This window comes from Crinia signifera, chromosome 5, assembly GCF_055691185.1.
Source record: "Crinia signifera chromosome 5, ASM5569118v1, whole genome shotgun sequence".
NCBI lineage: Eukaryota > Metazoa > Chordata > Amphibia > Anura > Myobatrachidae > Crinia > Crinia signifera.
In genome coordinates this window covers 245,376,142-245,394,145 of record NC_139221.1, presented here as the reverse complement: position 1 = coordinate 245,394,145, position 18,004 = coordinate 245,376,142, and the positions used below count along the sequence as shown (strand labels likewise).

Here is an 18,004-nt window from a genome sequence, read left to right as displayed (position 1 = left end):
CTGGCCTGAAGCATGGCAATCAAAGGGAGTACACTATTTTGGGATCCACATGCTCAGGTGAGACATTGACATGAAACAAACTTGAAAAATGTATGTTCACCTGTTCATGTATCAAACTTTTCCAGGTTGATATTTTTGCTTGTGCATGTCGACAATTTTATGTCGACCTAAAATACCACACCCCATTACTAGGATTATGCATTCACGTGGCAGTCACATAGCTGTGGTAGTTATAAGACAATTATCGATCTACAGTATGTGATTTCATGGTTCACAATGCAGGAACTCCCATATGTCTCATGTTTTATCTTTGTTTGTTTTTTCATTATACACCATACACAGTACAGTTCATTGTGTTTACTCTGTGAGTGAAATATAATAAACTGAGAAAAATAAAACAGATTTATAGAAATGTGTTGAAATTACCAATTAATCGTTATTACCCATTCATCTGGTGTGCCAGTAGCTGTATTTAGAAGGGATCTTAGTTTAAGGCTATCTGATGCCACCTGCTCTACTTCTCCACACAAAACATGCAGCTATTAATATTCATTGTGATTGCACCTTAATAATTCAGTCTTAAGAAGACTAAAACGACTCACTGAAGTAACAAATGTAACTTACTGTAGATTATATGGACATTTGAAGTCACCTCTAAATTCTGTGACCTGTATTTGTAATCAGTTTACCTCAGATGAATAGGATTTTAGATCCAACTATTTCAAAAAAGTTCCTGTGAGATTTTTAGTGCCATGGGAATTTGTCAAAATAGGTGTGCAAGCAAACCTTTTTATTCATCATAATGACCTGTAATGTTTACCTTATGCAGAAAATCTAATCTATTTTTCAAATGGGTAACCATTGACAACCATTGCGATCCATAAATCCCAAGAATACGTCTGTATTAGAAAACTTACCTCAAGATTTGTATTGAGATTCCTGTTTTAAATGTTTTAATAAATGTTTTATATTGGAAAATGTTTATGGTGATTATGGTATTATAAAGGAAAGACTGGAAGTATCCTGATAAATTGTATAGGGCGCTACATAACACTATTGGTTTGGATATATATATATATATATATATATATATATATATATATATATATATATATACATGTATGACGAGGGTGGCACTCCAGCAGTAAATACATTCAGCAGTCAAGCATTGTGAACAAACGTTTCAAATGTTATTTCAGCATTTTTCATCCTGATGAAAAATGTTGAAATAACATTTGAAACGTTGGTTCACATGAATTTATTTACTGCTGGAGTGCCACCCTCGTCGTTCATGTGTATTGGAGTGAGCGCTTCTTCTCTTCTCCTGGGAGGGCACCCAGACTTTGTTCACCTGATTTATGGAGTGCCGGCCATCCCTTGTATCTATCTATCTATCTATCTATCTATCTATCTATCTATCTATATATATATTATATCTAAAATAGTGGAATGCAGAAAAGCTAAAATCTATGGGGCCTAGTCATTTCAGTGCGGGGTACTGCCAAGCATCACCATGACCGGGTGAACATATATCGGCCATATATATAAGGCTGACGTATGTGCTGCAAGGGTAAAAATGCCTGAACGAGTGATGTGCCATACATTAAATTGAACTTCATTCCCTTCTATAAGTTATATACACAGAAGAGGGCAGGGGTGTGGAAAGAGGTGACAGAACACTGTTTTGTAATGTAATCGGGGAACAGGGGTGAAGGATCTAATGCACATAACCTAATTGGCAATATGGTTCCAATATTAAGGTATACATAGGAAACTTGTACTAGATCTAATATGTAGGAGGCCTGCAACATGTATTACTGATGCACAGCTGACATAAGCAACTTGCTGTACAATCAGATATACAACATAGCTTTTACTAAAACGAATGTCAGTAATGGGAAGTTAATGTGCAAACAGTCAGGAACAGAAACCCTTCTGCAATTCAGCAATTGCTGAATCATCCAACCATTGCTGCTCAGTTTAAGCACTCCTGATATCTAAATGGGATTCCCATTAATTAGAATGTATTTAGCTGCAGCATACTCTGCAGTGCTTTACAATGGGAACAATATCACCTTTAGGGATGCCTCCAATATAAGATTTTGTTTATGGCACTTCTAATGATTGCCTCTCCAGAGTGCTATGCATTACAGCAGGAGTGACCAGAGAGATCCACGCACTGTGGACATCCAAGAGATTCAGAATGGTGGGTTTGAGGTCACTGCCGCAAATAATTTAATGGCTGCATCTTTTGTTCAGACAGACATTACTTACATGTTGGTGTCCTCGTAGGTTTGATTTTTCGAAGCAATATTCTAAGTGTAGTTGAAAACTGTCTGTTCCACGCTGACAAGTGCTGTCAAATAATGTAGTTGGTGTGGGCTTTACAGCCTAATGATGGTAAAATCTGTACTGGAGCAGGCAGTCTCAAGGTATTCCACTGACATATATTTAAGCCACAACTGAAGTCCTAAAGGTTTCCGCTGCCAGATGTACCGTAAGCCACCTGCTTAAGGAAAGGTCCCCATAATGGGCTTTCTGTCAAGTAACCATTTTTTACACAGTAAACACAAAAGAACAATTGCTTTAGACATGTTATATAAAACAATCTGGAATTAATTTTACACTAAACATGGGGCACTGTCTGTTTGCCGAGGTGCAGTCTGTTGACACTTAGTAAACGATTAACGGACACTGCAGAGTTCATTCAGTCCTACGAATTATGTGCCAATAGCAGACTGGTATCCAGAATGAACATAGGACAGATCTCAACTAGTAACAAGTGCACATGCTGAATTCCTGTATTTGCCGATTTAGCCCTGTACACAGAGCTGTGAATGTGCAGCCCTGACGTTTATCGGTCTGCAGTGCACAGGAGCGAGGCCTCCATGCGGCCACAGCCAGTGAAGGCCTGTGATTGCATGCCGTATACTGGCTTATTGATAGCTGGGTAGTGTTTGTACATGAGCGGCACCCCAGCATTTTCTGAAAGTGCCGCCGAAAAATGCAGACGGGCCTAGCTGTTGGGAGGGAGAGATGCTGACATCATCATTGTCCCCAATCCCCTCACAAACAAAGTCTTGACTTACGCAGCATTACAGACGGGAGGGGGAAACCCATTCGATGGTGAGTGATTTAGATTGGATTTCCCCCCTCATCGCACAGGGGTGGGAGTTTATTCTGGTGGGGAGGTTGCTAACTGATCGCTGGGCAATCGGGTATGAATCAGCCCCATATGCATCATTCAGTATGACCCCTTGTGTGGTTGCCCTTATCTACATAGGGTTTAATAAACTATATCTGCTATGCAACTTCATTGTCTAGACCAGCGATTTTCAAACGTTTTTGAATCACGGCACTCTATTCTTTTCATGGCACCCCTATGCCAAAGTGTCTTACTGAAAAAACGTAGAGACAATATTAAATTGTGTTTATATGTGATCCTTAGGTTTAATAATGTGGTTAGGGGCGGGAATAGCTTCTGTTTGTCCACATAATTTATGACTGTCCGAGACAAGCCCTGGCTTTGCCAGACCATAAACAATTTGAATTGGGCCTCAACCAACAACCCGAGGCACCCCTGCAATTGCCAACTCAGGGTGCCACGGCACACATTTTGGGATGCAATGGCCTAGACTGGACATACTTTAGGATAAAAAAGAAACCCTATTGTTACAATTTCTTAAATATTATGTCGAAGATTTGCAAAACAATAGGATACGGTAGGTAAGCAGAGAGCAACTGCAGTAATAATCTTATATTGGCTTCTTATTTTTAAACTGGGTTTATGACCTGTTACGCACCTGTTTGTGCATGTTCTTATTGTAAATTGTGTAAAATATTTCCCATAAAACCGTTGTGTTTGTTAATGAATTCTTACTCTGAAGTATGTTTAACTACAATATTTGTTGTCAACCAATCTTAGACGCCTGGCAACTTACTGTACGGGCAACTGTTTGCAGTCACTGATGTTACTTCATGTCTACTGTAACAGACACAAACTTACCATATCATACCAAACAATTTTAATTGTGTAGTTACAGTCAATAACCACTTCTAGTCAGAACATCTTTGCATAAAGAAAATTGTGATACATTTACAAAAACAACCAGCTTTAACAAAATAACTGGTGTTTTCATAGGCATAAACTCATAAAAAAATGAAATACACCTTTATACAGAAACTTTGTACAGATGTAGCTTGAAAATTGATTGTAAACCAAGGGAAGACACATTGCACACAATTATTTTTTCACATTAATTGCATAAGTTTCTAGGGTGATCTATTTGTTTTATTTACCTAAGCTTGTTTGCATGATAGTAAAAATTGCATACCACAATAAGAGTGAAGCTTTATAGTATGAATTGCTTGGATAACATAGAGCACTTTTTTATAGGCAACTCTGTAAAGCACATTTTCTCTATTTAAAACTTTTAAGACACTTTGTTTTACTGCCCATCAAAATACATATATAAATAGAAAATAAAGAACCAGTATTGTAACAAAGATAAGCAATATTACATACAACAAAAAAAATAAAATAATGTAGTCCCCCAAAAATAATTACAACATGATGCTGCAGAATCTACAGATAGTGGGACCAAACGTTCACATATTCTTCCTTTTAGAACCAATAAAACAAAATAAAAATACAGTGACCTTTTATTTCCAAAATGAAAACATAAGAAGTCTAAATTACGGCAGTGCCATATAACACAAGGCATTTGTTGGCATGTTATCATTTTAAAATGCATACCACAGCATAGAGCCCATCTGCACCCTATAACTGTGCAAGAGTAACATACTCTCCTATTTATATAAGCGTGACTTTCTGAAGATCAAGTGTGGATTAGAACAGGAAAACAGAAAACGAAAAACCACTGAAGGTTTGTATGCTTGTTTCAATGCTCCAGCTTTCAATTGGCTGGCACTGGAATCATGCTTGTCAAGTATGTTGTGGCTTATCCAGTGAACACAGATTTCAGAGCAATCTTCATTATTTCATCAGGAGCTAAGAAAAGTTTATAGACAGAGTAAAACATTTAAATATCTTCTGCATCATTTCCTTTTTTTTTTGTGCAAGTCCCCCCAACCCACCCCACCCCCAAGATTCATCAGCCGTACATTGTACAATAAAGTGTTACTGACAGTACACAGGATGGAATTGTTAATAGTAATACCAGTGGAACTTTTGAATAAAAATAATACTTTATGATAAGTCATTCAGGTCTGCAGTGATGTCTGTATTCCTTTCTCCAGTTAAATTGTCTTCAAGTTTAACTGAAAACAGTGTATTAGTAGTACTTTTATCTTGGCTGTCCCCATCCATGTCCTTGGGTAACTCTTCCTCTTCATACTCTGCAACATCTACCTCTAAACCAGAATTGTCTTTCAGCTTCCCATGGTGTTTTAGATAGTAACGCTGATTCTGGAAAAACTTGATAATTGTGAACTTGGGTAGGTCAAGCTGAGCAGATAAAGTTTGAATTGCTTCCTCATCTGGGTACAGGCCAACATCTTGTATGAAACTCTGTAAAATACCCAAGGCCTCTACAGAGATTTTTGTTCGCGGACGGGTCTGTTGGCGGTTTTCGTCTTCTGATTCCGCTGGAGATGCCACAGTAGGCTGCCTAGGTGGCAGCCTGGGCCCTGGTGGCTGTGGTGGTTGTTGTGGTGGCTGTGGTTGCTGCTGCTGCTGCTGTTGTTGTTGCTGCTGCTGCTGCTGTTGCTGCAAAATAAAGAAATACATATCTGTGATTAATACCCAGTAAGGAAGAATCTAAATTATTTAAACTAAGCATCAGTATTTATTCAATATACTGTGGGAATTAGAAGAAGAGATGTCCCGATAACCATACAGTCACTTAGGTAGAATGATACTAAGGATCAGTTGTTATTGTTGTAGATGTAGAAAGGGTTACTGACCTGAATCTGTTCCGCAGACACATGGATCATATGGGATGGCCTGTCACCATGCTGATGAACCGCATTGCTCTCTTGCTCATAGATAACATCTCTCTCTGTTTGAGGAAGACTGAGAAACCGACGAATCATTGAAAGATTCTCCCAAAGAGTCCTGTTTTCAGGTGAGGGGTCTTCTTTCCACCTCAACAGTTCACAAAGCCAGCCCTGTAACACAAAGCAATAAAAGAAGTTTCATTATTTATTGACATTTTGTACCATCCAGTCTCCTCCATTTTCACTTAAGAATCCGCTTTTACACCCAAAATAACATGTTCCTAATTTCTATTCTATTTGTGATAATATATACATACAGATGTGTTCTTATAAATCTTGCCTCAATACGCCATGTAGCGGGAAATGCCTGAAGCAAGTGAGCTGACAGGTCCAATGCAACTCCGCTAGCGCCGGGCGTCTTTTTGGTGAAATTTTGAATAATTTGGTATGCAACACTCATATATCTGTTTGCCACTGAGTCTGTATGTGAAGCACAGCAGAACTTGGCATGAATATAAACCATGGGTGCTGCATCGTAACACTTCAGAGACTCAGTGGCTCACAGATATACAAGAGTCCCTTCCTAGCCACATCGAGTTGCATCTAAGATGTCCATCGCTAGCAGACTGTCCAGGTGATGTCTGAGGACACCTCTATATAATACACTAAACTAGTGTATAATATAGATTGATGTAATGTAAGGTCTCAATGTTTTTACAATTGATATACTGTCCAATCTGTCTGTACAGAGGCATAGGACAAATTCCCCCATTATGATGAGAACATTAAAACTTAATTTAAACTATACCTAGTCCTTGTAGATACTTTATAAGTAACTTTCTATTTTAAATATAGTGCTCTATAAGAAACACAACCCCCATTTTTATCATATGACTTAAGTGGAAACTGTATCAGTGCTTTGATTCACATAAGCAAGACAAATACGCTAGACACAAGATGACCATCTTCTTCAACAAACCTAAATCATTCTTATTCACTCTTTTTGCAGAAATGCAACATGAAGATCAAATCTAACATGCTTCCCCAATCAACTGAACCAGCGTTAAGCTTATCATTGTCATCTCAGATGTATTCATTTTTTTAACCAACTGTTTACAAAAAAAATGACTATTTACAATGTACATGTTTCTAATAATCCTTAAATGCTTGGCTAGTGCAAAAGCTGACATTTATCTACATCCTGTGGGAAATGCCTAATTATAAAAATTGAAAATTAAAAATGGTACAATAAACCACATAATTATACATACATATGCAAAATATAAAGTATGCTGAAAGATCAATGTTGTATCTCTGAAATGCAAAGCATTTTAAAAAGAATAGGAAATACATTGGTAAAACATTATTTAAAAAGAGTACTTATTAAACATAAAAATCTATTCCTTATATCAATATATTTATTTTACATAGGTTGTTTTGTATTACTTTTATGAAGTAAATAACAGTATTTATATACTTACAATGTATAAGGCATATAATAGGGTGTACACATGGTTCGATGGTCAATTTTTCTATTCGATTTTGCTTCTAAAGGCAAATTTGAATCTAAATCTAACGGCTTTCAGCCACATTTAAATGCCGATTCGATCCCAATTCGCAATCCTGTTTAGTCTATAATCGAATAGAAAAATAGACTGTGCAAGCAATACTATATAGTACAGATATAGTACAGATCTGTACTATATAGTCAAAACTTAATGTGTTTTGCTTGCCGTGCGATTCAATCCCGATCGATCTAATCGCAAGACGATTGCGCTGTGTGTACACTCCTTTACGTGACATGCTAGTGACTTTGAAAATGACTTTGAAAATGAATAATTGGACAGAGTAATTCTTATATTTGACCCCTTTCACACCACTCCTCAAACCCAGGTTATTGCCGAGTCGACCCACATCGGGGTGGGATATACAGTAAGAACGGTTAAACCCAGGTCACCCTGTGTATAATGGGTGACCAGAGTTTAATGTCATAGTGCTGGACCTGGGTTTGGAGCCTGGTCCGACCCGGCAATGCGATGTGAAAGTGGTATTTGTGATAGACTCAGGTGCACCTCCAAGATGCCTTAAGCTAAAAGCTGCCTAATGGTAGAGACAGCCTGGTTTAAGGTTACTTAACCTTTTCACACTAGTTGATGAACCCAAGTATTCCAAAGTAACCCGGGCCTTCCCTCTAACAAGAACAATAGCAAGTAACAGGTTGCAGGATAAAAGCAGAATTGTGTTCCAGCCTTACACCTATATTTCTGAGGCTAGTAGAATTTTTTTGAAAAACCTGTAATGTTTCATTTTTATATGTCATAATATATATTTATCTTATGTAACAATGCCGCCTGATGATAAGTTGTTATCATTGAGTCTTCATTGGTTAATTAAGTTTTACCTTATTACAGAGTAAAAAGGTATTGTGCACGTACTTTGAAGGTTAGAGGGCCACACAAGTCGCCCTTGAGGAAAACTAGGATAGTCATACTTTGAACCAAAGCATGGTATGGCATGACATAGAGGACCCCAGGCCAGATGTGGTCTTTAAAATATGTCACTTTTTTTTAGATGCTGGCTGCATTCCCTCCAGTAAGTAGAAACAACACAAATGGCTGCACTGACTCATTCCTAAAATCTTACAAAAAAAAAATCAAGTATACAGCAGATGGTATAAAGATACTGAGGAAAAAAATACAAGCAAATAAATTATTTGAACTTTTAGGAAGTTGCTACTTTTGAAACTGACAACAATTAATGTGACACCTTCTGTTCTAAACACCCTTTCTCTGTTCAATATTCTGCTATTAGCGGAAGCCAATAACCTTGCTCGCCACTTTCCTTAATTGTTGGCATGAGTAGCGCATGAACTGAAAATGCCATGCAGATGAATGCTAGGCTCTGTTCAAACCTGCTACATACAACACAAATCCTGTAAAGTTATGTATTGTAAAGCAAAATTTATTGAGAAATAAAGGTCTTAAATCCATCTGTCACACGAGAAATATTGTTATGCGCTGCACTGCAACCAAGTACCATCTGCAGATGTCTTGCAACACTAAGCAATAATGTGCTGAAAATGATTTCAATGTCATTTTATTTAAATATATAAGGTCTTATAACTGAGTTTTTATTATTAATTTATATAAATATAATACTAAACAGAAATTAAGAAAAAAAAAAACCCTCAAAATAGCTGGTCATAAATTAGTAAACAGAACACATTGATACATTTTGTTCGGTTTAAGAAGACGCACAGCGGTGTTGATACTGTAGCTTGCACAAACTAATTACAGTTTTGCCTCTCCCAGTTTTATATCATTGTTTTAGTTCCATAAGATTTTTTCTTTTTGAATCCCAGACAAATTGCTAAGATTTATGGACAAGGGTGGAGTATTAACATATCTAAATAGTTATTATTAGTGTAGGAGTAGTTAATATTTTAAATACATGCTTTAAAGCATTTGTAATATTTGGTTGAATTATAACCTTGATGTAACCCTGTCATGAAATTATTATTTGTCTAGTATTATTTCCCAACAGCAAGAACAAAATAGGAAAATACATGACTGATCGCAAGGGCAACAACCTCACATGTTCCTAAAGCAACATAAGTCATCATCTGCTATAGTACGGTATCGTCAACTGGCTAGAGGGTGGTGACTCATACATAATTTGCGTAGCATCAAGAATAGGTCTTACACCATGTGACCTATCAAAACTTTCTAAAGTTCTAACTAAGTTCTAAATATGGAAAGGTGGAGAAGTTTCCCATAGCAACAAATCACGTTCTTGCTAGCATTTTATAAGATGTGCTTAATCATTCTATTGATCTACAGTAATATGAGCAACTTCTCCACGTACCTAAAGCACTGATGGTCTACTGTAAATTAACATAAACACAGACAATAATGGAAAATGGTGACTGGAGTAAGGTGATGTTGTCCATAGAAAATACTATGATTTTGCTATTTTTGTACAGCAGTTGAAGACAATAAAAGCGAATGTAATGCCCAATTGGCTGCTTTGTGAGCATTGCAATTTAAGTGTCATAAAAAATAAACTTCCCAGTCACCTCCGCCCATGAAAGACTTCCGGAGAATCACAACTCTCAAATGAAGGTGTTGTCATTGACTCCATTACTTCACATCCTTTTTATTCTTTATCCTGTTATTAGACTTGCCATTACCACCTATTTGTAAGGAATTTCACATATTAAGCACCCTCACAAGCGAGACCCTTGTTATGCTCAAGGTTGCAGTTGATGACCCCTTATCCTGGGCTTTGGTATAAAATATGTGCTACATAAATCTTTCCATTAACCTTGAATATATTTCTACATATTAATTCAGCCCTAAGTTGCCTATGTCTCCAAAGTAAACCCGTTGTAGTGTTCATATTCAAGATTAAGTGTAACTAGTCATTTACACCATGCTAATACTATGTTTGTATCATATGCATTTCTCCATTTTTATACGCCTTTGCAGCTGCTGCCTGGCACTGTGTGTTACTACTCAGCTTTCTGACAACTAGAATTCCTAAATCTGTTTCCATCTCAAATTTCCTCAGTTTTAACCCATTTAATGTATAAATAACTATGTTTACTACCATTCTGGTAAAGATTTACCAACATTAACTTTTATTTTCCTATTTAATAATCAGCTTTTCATTTTGTCTAAATCTGTCTGTCGCAAGTTACTATCCTTTGCTGTTCTAATAATTCTACTTAGGTGTTATCAGTAGATATGGACACATTGGGGCAGATGTATTAAGCCTTAACAAGAGATAAATGCAAGGGTGATAAGGAGAGATAAACGTCCAGCCAATCACCTGCTAACTGCCATGTCACAGGCTGTGTTTGAAAAAAGTCAGTAAGGTGCTGATTGGCTGGACGTTTATCTCTATCACCCTTGCATTTATCTCTTATTAAGGCTTAATAAATCTGCCCCATTGACTGTTAATAAATCTGCAAAGATAGAAAATGGTCACAAATGTAAAACCATGCCTTGTAAAAGACTGTCCCTTTCAAAAAAAATCATCCAAATTCGGCCAGCATCCCACACAGCTGCTAAACTTTGGCAGCACTACATCCCACCCTTAAAGTTTATAGACAGTATAAGAAATAGTGATCTATCAGTACATGATACATCTGCCACACTTGCAATGGACATGGTTTTGTCCATTAGAGAGAGAATTTTGCACGTGAACCAGAATCAGGCCCTTAGCTTCATGCTCAATATCTATTCTATTCAAGAGAAGCAAATCGAGCAGTCTAGTTGTTTTTTTTACCACTTGCAAATAATAGTCTGTGCGGATTGTTTATGTGCCTCACCATATATCTGGATAGTTCAAATAATCCATGGTATCAAAATGGAGATTGGTGTAAATAATAATCCACAACTGATTACCCAGGTTCGAGGTGTACTGGTGAGGGGTCGGGATGCCAGCCCTCCGCACCAACACCCTGTGTCCTCTACTGCAAACTTATTTTCTCGATAGGCTCGCCTCATCCCTATACCCTTACCTACCCGAGAAGATCAATACGTGGAAACCCTCCCCCTTTACTTTTTACACTATTCCTTTTTTATTTACATTTTTTCATCCACTTATTAATTAATTTCATTATTGTGCAATATATTGATTCATGTGTACTATATTGACACCTGGCACAATTTAGTTCATTGGGTTGATAGATGATATGATTATATTTCCATATTAACATCTGCACTTTTTTATACCATCCATCTACCAGGTGTCATCTCCATTTTGATATCTATTACTATCTAGAGGGTAGCCCCCCCTCTTCGGAGACCAGCAGCTTAGTTTATCAACAACCACTTCAGGTGAGTGCTGACCAATCCCACATACAAATATTCCATGAATTTGCTTTGCTACCTTTGCAATTAGTAATAATATTTGAATCACATCACAATCTTTTATAATAGGTAACATATAATGGGTGTCCGCAAGGTAAAGTGTAATGGTGGCGTTTGCTATGTCATATGTAATGGTGGTGTTTCCTAGGTAATGTGTAATGGTGGCGTTTGCTAGGTCATGTGTAATAGTGGTGTTAACTAGGTAATGTGTAATGGTGGCGTTTGCTATGTCATATGTAATAGTGGTGTTTCCTAGGTAACGTGTAATGGTGGCGTTTGCTATGTCATGTGTAATAGTGGTGTTTCCTAGGTAATGTGTAATGGTGGCATTTGCTATGTGATGTTTATTAGTGGTGTTTCCTAGGTAATGTGTAATGGTGGCGTTTGCTATGTGATGTGTAATAGTGGTGTTTCCTAGGTAATGTGTAATGGTGGTGTTTCCTAGGTAATGTGTAATGGTGGTGTTTCCTAGGTAATGTGTGATGGTGGTGTTTCCTAGGTAATGTGTAATGGTGGTGTTTCCTAGGTAATGTGTAATGGTGGTGTTTGCTATGTCATGTGTAATAGTGGTGTTTGCTAGGTAATGTGTAATGGTGGCGTTTGCTATGTGATGTGTAATAGTGGTGTTTCCTAGGTAATGTGTAATGGTGGTGTTTCCTAGGTAATGTGTAATGGTGGTGTTTGCTATGTCATGTGTAATAGTGGTGTTTGCTAGGTAATGTGTAATGGTGGCTAATACTGCTTTCACATTGCAGAAACGGGTATTGACCCTGTATTCATTCTTAAATTGGACTCTAAAACTGGTCTGAACCTTAAGACCTTTCACATTGCAGGTGAAAACCGTTTTAAAAAGCATTTAATACCAAACCTGTTTAACCCCCAAGGGACACGTTTTAAGCCATAGAAATAGAGCCATTCACACTGCCTAAAAAACGTCTTTGAAACGTGTAGGACTCTGCTTTTTAAACGTGTTGAAATACCAGTTAACTTTAACCAGTAAATCAACTCTGGCACCTTCACACTGCAGCCTTAAACGTTTTAAAAAGGAAAAAAAAAACGGCAATATACCGTTTTAAAAGTGCAGTGTGAAAGGTGTATCAGTAACGTATAACAATAGTGTTTCATAGGTGATGTGCAACAGTGATGTTTGCTAAGTGACATACATGGTATAATAGTGGTGTTTTTCTAGCTAACATACTGTAGAACTGTGCTGTTTTCTAGGTGACTGTACAATGGTGGTGTTTTCTGAAGTATACTCTATGGGTGGTGTTTGGAAAGTAACGTATAACTGTGGTTATTGCTAGGTAAAATATAACATGCTTTGTGCTAGGTAACATATACCAGTGCTGTTAGTTTGGTAACATGTAAAGTGGATATTTTTAAAGTATAAAGACGTAGTTTGCATTGCAAAGTATAAATAATCTTTTTTTGCTTGGTAACATACAATAATAGTGATTACTAGGTGGTGTTTGGTAGGTTACATACAACGGTGGTGTTTTCTAGGTGACATACAATGATGGTGTTTTCTAGGTAAATTCTAATGGTGGTGTTTGGAAGGTAACATATAATGCTGTTTACTTAGGTGATACAGTATGTCAGTGGTTCCCAACCCTGGTCCTCAAGTACCCCCATCAGTCCACGTTTTCCAGGTCACCCGGCAGGTGCACTCTTTATTCAGGCACATTTTAAAAGATCCACAGGTGGAGGTAATTATAGCACTTGTGATTCTGCGTGGAGACCTGCAAAACATGCACTGTTGGGGGTACTTGAGGACCAGGGTTGGGAACCACTGCAGTATGTAACACTTATATTTACTACTGTCAGTAACACATAGCAGAATTTGTTGGGTAATGTTTAATAGTGATGTTTTTAAAGTAATGTAATTGGGGTGTTTGCCAGGTAACATACACGGTCCTGGTGACTATTTCTATACTGTATGTACTAGTCCTATAAAGACTCTACATAATGGAGAGTTCTGTCCTTTAAGCAGTAATACCTGAAAACATCCAGTATCAGGACGCTAATAAATATGCACTCAATACTACAAGAATAATTATAGGGTATTTGCTAGTAAAACAGAGATGAGCCTCTCAGCCAAATACTTATACCTTTAGCGTTGTTATGCAATATTAGGAAGGCATGACACACAGCAAATCTGGTCATCCTTTCAGGACTGCACATTTGAAAAAGAACTATATATATATATATATATATATATATATATATATATATATACACAGTACACAGTATATATATATATATATATATATATATATATGTAATGAGTTGAACAATAAAATACATTATGACGGCAGAAAGAGGCATTGAAAGCATTTTAAATTATTTACTAGGTTAAAAGGGTAAAATGGTGCTTTAAATACATCAGATTTCATCATCTCTGCCATTTTTTGGTGGCAAAGTGGTATTGATCTTTTCAAATGCTTAAAATTAACTATTTCCAGAAGGTCATTATTTGATTAAAGACATTAGAGTTGAGGGCAAAAACGATGCACTTTGTCTTCCCTACTGTTTCAATCACAATGTAATTTAATATGAAATATGCCTTAATGATAATGAGAAAAAACTGTCCCTACTTTGAAAATGATATTTTGTATCTCTATATACTCTACCTAGCATCCTTCATCCTTTTCTATGCATAACTGTATAATAATGCTATCTATCTATATATACACTGCTCAAAAAAAATAAAGGGAACACTAACATAACACATCCTAGATCTGAATGAAGGAAATATTCTTATTTAATACTTTGTTCTTTACATAGTTGAATGTGCTGACATCAAAATCACACAAACATGAGCAATGGAAATCAAATATATTATCCCATGGAAGACTGGATTTGGAGTCACACTCAAAATTAAAGTGGAAAAACACACTACAAGCTGATCCAACTTTGATGTAATGTCCTTTAAACAAGTCAAAATAAGGCTCAGTAGTGTGTGTGGCCTCCACATGCCTATATGACCTCCCTACAATGCCTGGGCATGCTCCTGATGGTCTTCTGAGGGATCTCCTCCCAGACCTGGACTAAAGCATCTGCCAACTCCTGGATGGTCTGTGGTGCAACATGGCGTTGGTAGATGGAGCGAAACACGATGTACCAGATGTGCTCAATTGGATTCAGGTCTGGAGAACGGGCGGACCAGTCCATAGCATCAATGTCTTAGTCTTTCAGGAACTGCTGACACACTCAAGCCACATGAGATCTAGCATTGTCTTGCATTAGCAGGAACCCTGGGCCAACCGCACCAGCATATGGTCTCATAAGGGGTCAGAGTATCTCATCTCGTTACCTAATGGCAGTCAAGCTACCTCTGCGAGCACATGGGGGTCTGCCCCCCCCCCAAAGAATTGCCACCCCACACCATTACTGACCCGCTGCTATACCGGTCATGCTGGAGGAAGTTGCAGGCAGCAGAACATTCTCCTTGGTGTCTCCAGACTCTGTCACATCTGTCACTTGCTCAGTGTGAACCTGCTTTCATCTGTGAAGAGCAAAGGGCGCCAGTGTTGAAATTGCCAATCTTGGTGTTCTCTGGCAAAAGTGAAACATCCTGCATGGTGTTGGGCTGCAAGCGCAACCCCCACATGTGGACGTCGGGCCCTCATGGAGTCTGTTTCTGACTGAGTAGACACATGCACATTTGTGGCCTGCTGGAGGTAATTTTGCAGGGCTCTGGCAGTGCTCCTCCTGTTCCTCCTTGCACAAAGGTGGAGGTAGCAGTCCTGCTGCTGGGTTGTTGCCCTCCAACGGCCTCCTCCATGTCTCCTGATGTACTGGCCTGTCTCCTGGTAAGGCCTCCATGCTCTGAACACTATGCTGACAGACACAGCAAATCTTCTTGCCACAGCTCGCATTGATGTGCCATCCTGGATGAGCTGCACTACCTGAGCCACTTGTGTAAATTGTAGACTCCGTCTCATGCTATCACTAGAGTGAAATCACCACCAGCTTTCAAAAGTGACCAAAACATCAGCCAGAGAGCATAGGAGCTAAGAAATGGTCTGTGGTCACCACCTGCAGAACAACTAATTTATTGGGGGTGTCTTGATAATTGCCTATAATTTCCACCTGTTGTCTATTCCTTTTGCACAACAGCAAAATTGATTGTCAATCAGTGTTGCTTCCTAAGTGGACAGTTTGATTTCACAGGAGTGTGAGCAGTGTATATATACTTTTATTTACAGATATATTTTAATATTTATCATCTGTGGCTCTTTAGGTGAATTTGTAAAAGAAATAAGACACTTTAAATGTGAAGCACAATACACAGGTTATGCAGTAACACCTCTAGACAGATCGAGCAACAGAACTGCTAGAGGCATGGCGGCAACCGGATCATGATAGAACACATACCGTAATAAAACTGTTATTATTAATGTTTCACATCATGAAATTACAGTATTACTGTTAACTACTTTATTTCATTATTCACTCACTTGTGAGATGCCATATTTTCAGTTCTACTGGTATAAGTGCATAACAAAACCATCATATTGACGAATGTATGATATAAATATGAAATGTTACTTACATTTCCATTAGCATCATAGGGGGGTATTTAATGTCCGGCGCTATTTCCGATAAGAAATAGCACCCGCCGCCTATTCAATGCTGACGTTTCCGACATCATTGAAGGTGGACTTCGACAAATCAGATCCAACTTTGAAACGAGTCAGATCAGTTTTGTTGGAATTGGCCGTGGATTGTCAAATTCACATCGGTTTCTTGACTGGTTTCGGTAACACGCCCCATTTTCGATACTCGGCAGGCAGAACATTGAATTCCGACCTGTCCTGGGCAAACACAGGCAAGGATTCCGACTGTCGCAACATTCCAAGATTAAATATCCCCTTAGTGTTACATGATCTTGCTGAACTGTCAAATGTGAATATCTGCTGTTATACTGAAACAAAATTCAGGCTTAGGAGCTTGTCCTATTTGTGATGCAACTATTCCTATATCTGTTTCCCCAAACTATGGCCCTCCAGTTGTTGTGAAACTACAAGTCCCATCATGCCTTGCCACAGTTTTGCTATTAGGGAATGCTAAAACTATGGCAAGGCATGCTGGGATGTGTATTTTCACAACAGCTGTAGGGCCATAGTTTGGACATGCCTGCCCTAGAGGTTTGTGCATACGCTGTAGAGAATTCATTGCGGATACAGCAAGGGTGTCATGTTCCCAGAAATGTACACATTAGCAGTAGACTCTGGGACAAAGCCTGTGGAGGGGGCCTGCAGGCGCCTCTCTTCTCTAAAACTGCCCCTAATGCCAGATGATACCCTAAGGCAGGCATGGGGAACCTCCGGCCCTCCAGCTGTTGTTGGATTACACATCCCAGCATGCTTTGCAACAGTTTTAGCATGGCCAAAAAGCAAAACTGTAGCAGGGCAAGCTGGGATGTGAAGTTCAACAACATCTGGAGGGCCAAAGGTTCCACATCCCTGCCCTAAGGGGTCCCTCCTATTAACTGCAAAGGGTGCGATGTCCTGTTGTCAAGGCATTTTAACGCCAGCAATATTAGCATTATCTCGCACCCATCATGAGCTGGATCCTGACAGAATTTGCACAAAACTACACTTTTGTGCAAATTCATGCCAGCATTGTGGGGTAATTCTACCATTAATACTAACCAATAACTTATACAGTATATACAGTGCTCCAATAGCTGCCATGCCATTTGTAATAGCATCCAAGTTAAGTGGCAGTGTGGGATGCTGGCCGATCTCAGACTTTTTTTTTAAAGGGGCAATCCTTTGCAAGGCAAGATTTTGCATTGCAAATGACTGTCCCTTTAAAAAAAAAAAAAGCATGACGATTGGTCGCTGAAGTTGGAAGCTATTATATCTGGCATAATATGTCCGTTTAAAAATATTTGGCATGTGGAAAGGCTAGATAACCACAAATCAGGCCCATAGATAAATAGCAGTCTTTAAGTAACCGCCGGACACTTCTATTTTGGACCTTCACAATTCTATTTCAACAAGGGATGCTGAGCACCAGCGGTCTGGTATTTGAAGGAGTACATACTGTATACTGTAGTTATTTCTATGTGCACTGCAGACGGAGCTGTAAATAACTGGATTGTCCATCTCTTCAAAAACAGATGAGTGTCATCGAATCACGTTCTGAGCACAGCACAATTC

General features: G+C 38.4%; 1 protein-coding gene across 8 annotated transcripts in view; it reads right to left on the bottom strand.

Annotated features, from left to right (window-relative positions):
* Window positions 1-4,008: 4,008 nt before the first annotated feature.
* The window catches only part of SATB1 (SATB homeobox 1), a 166,736-nt gene continuing 152,740 nt past the window's right edge, over window positions 4,009-18,004 (bottom strand). For all 8 annotated transcript variants that reach the window (XM_083188774.1, XM_083188781.1, XM_083188775.1 and 5 more), the window contains 2 exons: window positions 5,926-6,129; window positions 4,009-5,728 (listed from right to left, as the gene is read on the bottom strand). In XM_083188774.1, coding sequence (XP_083044900.1) covers window positions 5,210-5,728; window positions 5,926-6,129 — 723 coding nt within the window. In that variant the 3' untranslated portion in view covers window positions 4,009-5,209. The remainder of the gene's footprint in view (window positions 5,729-5,925; window positions 6,130-18,004) is intronic.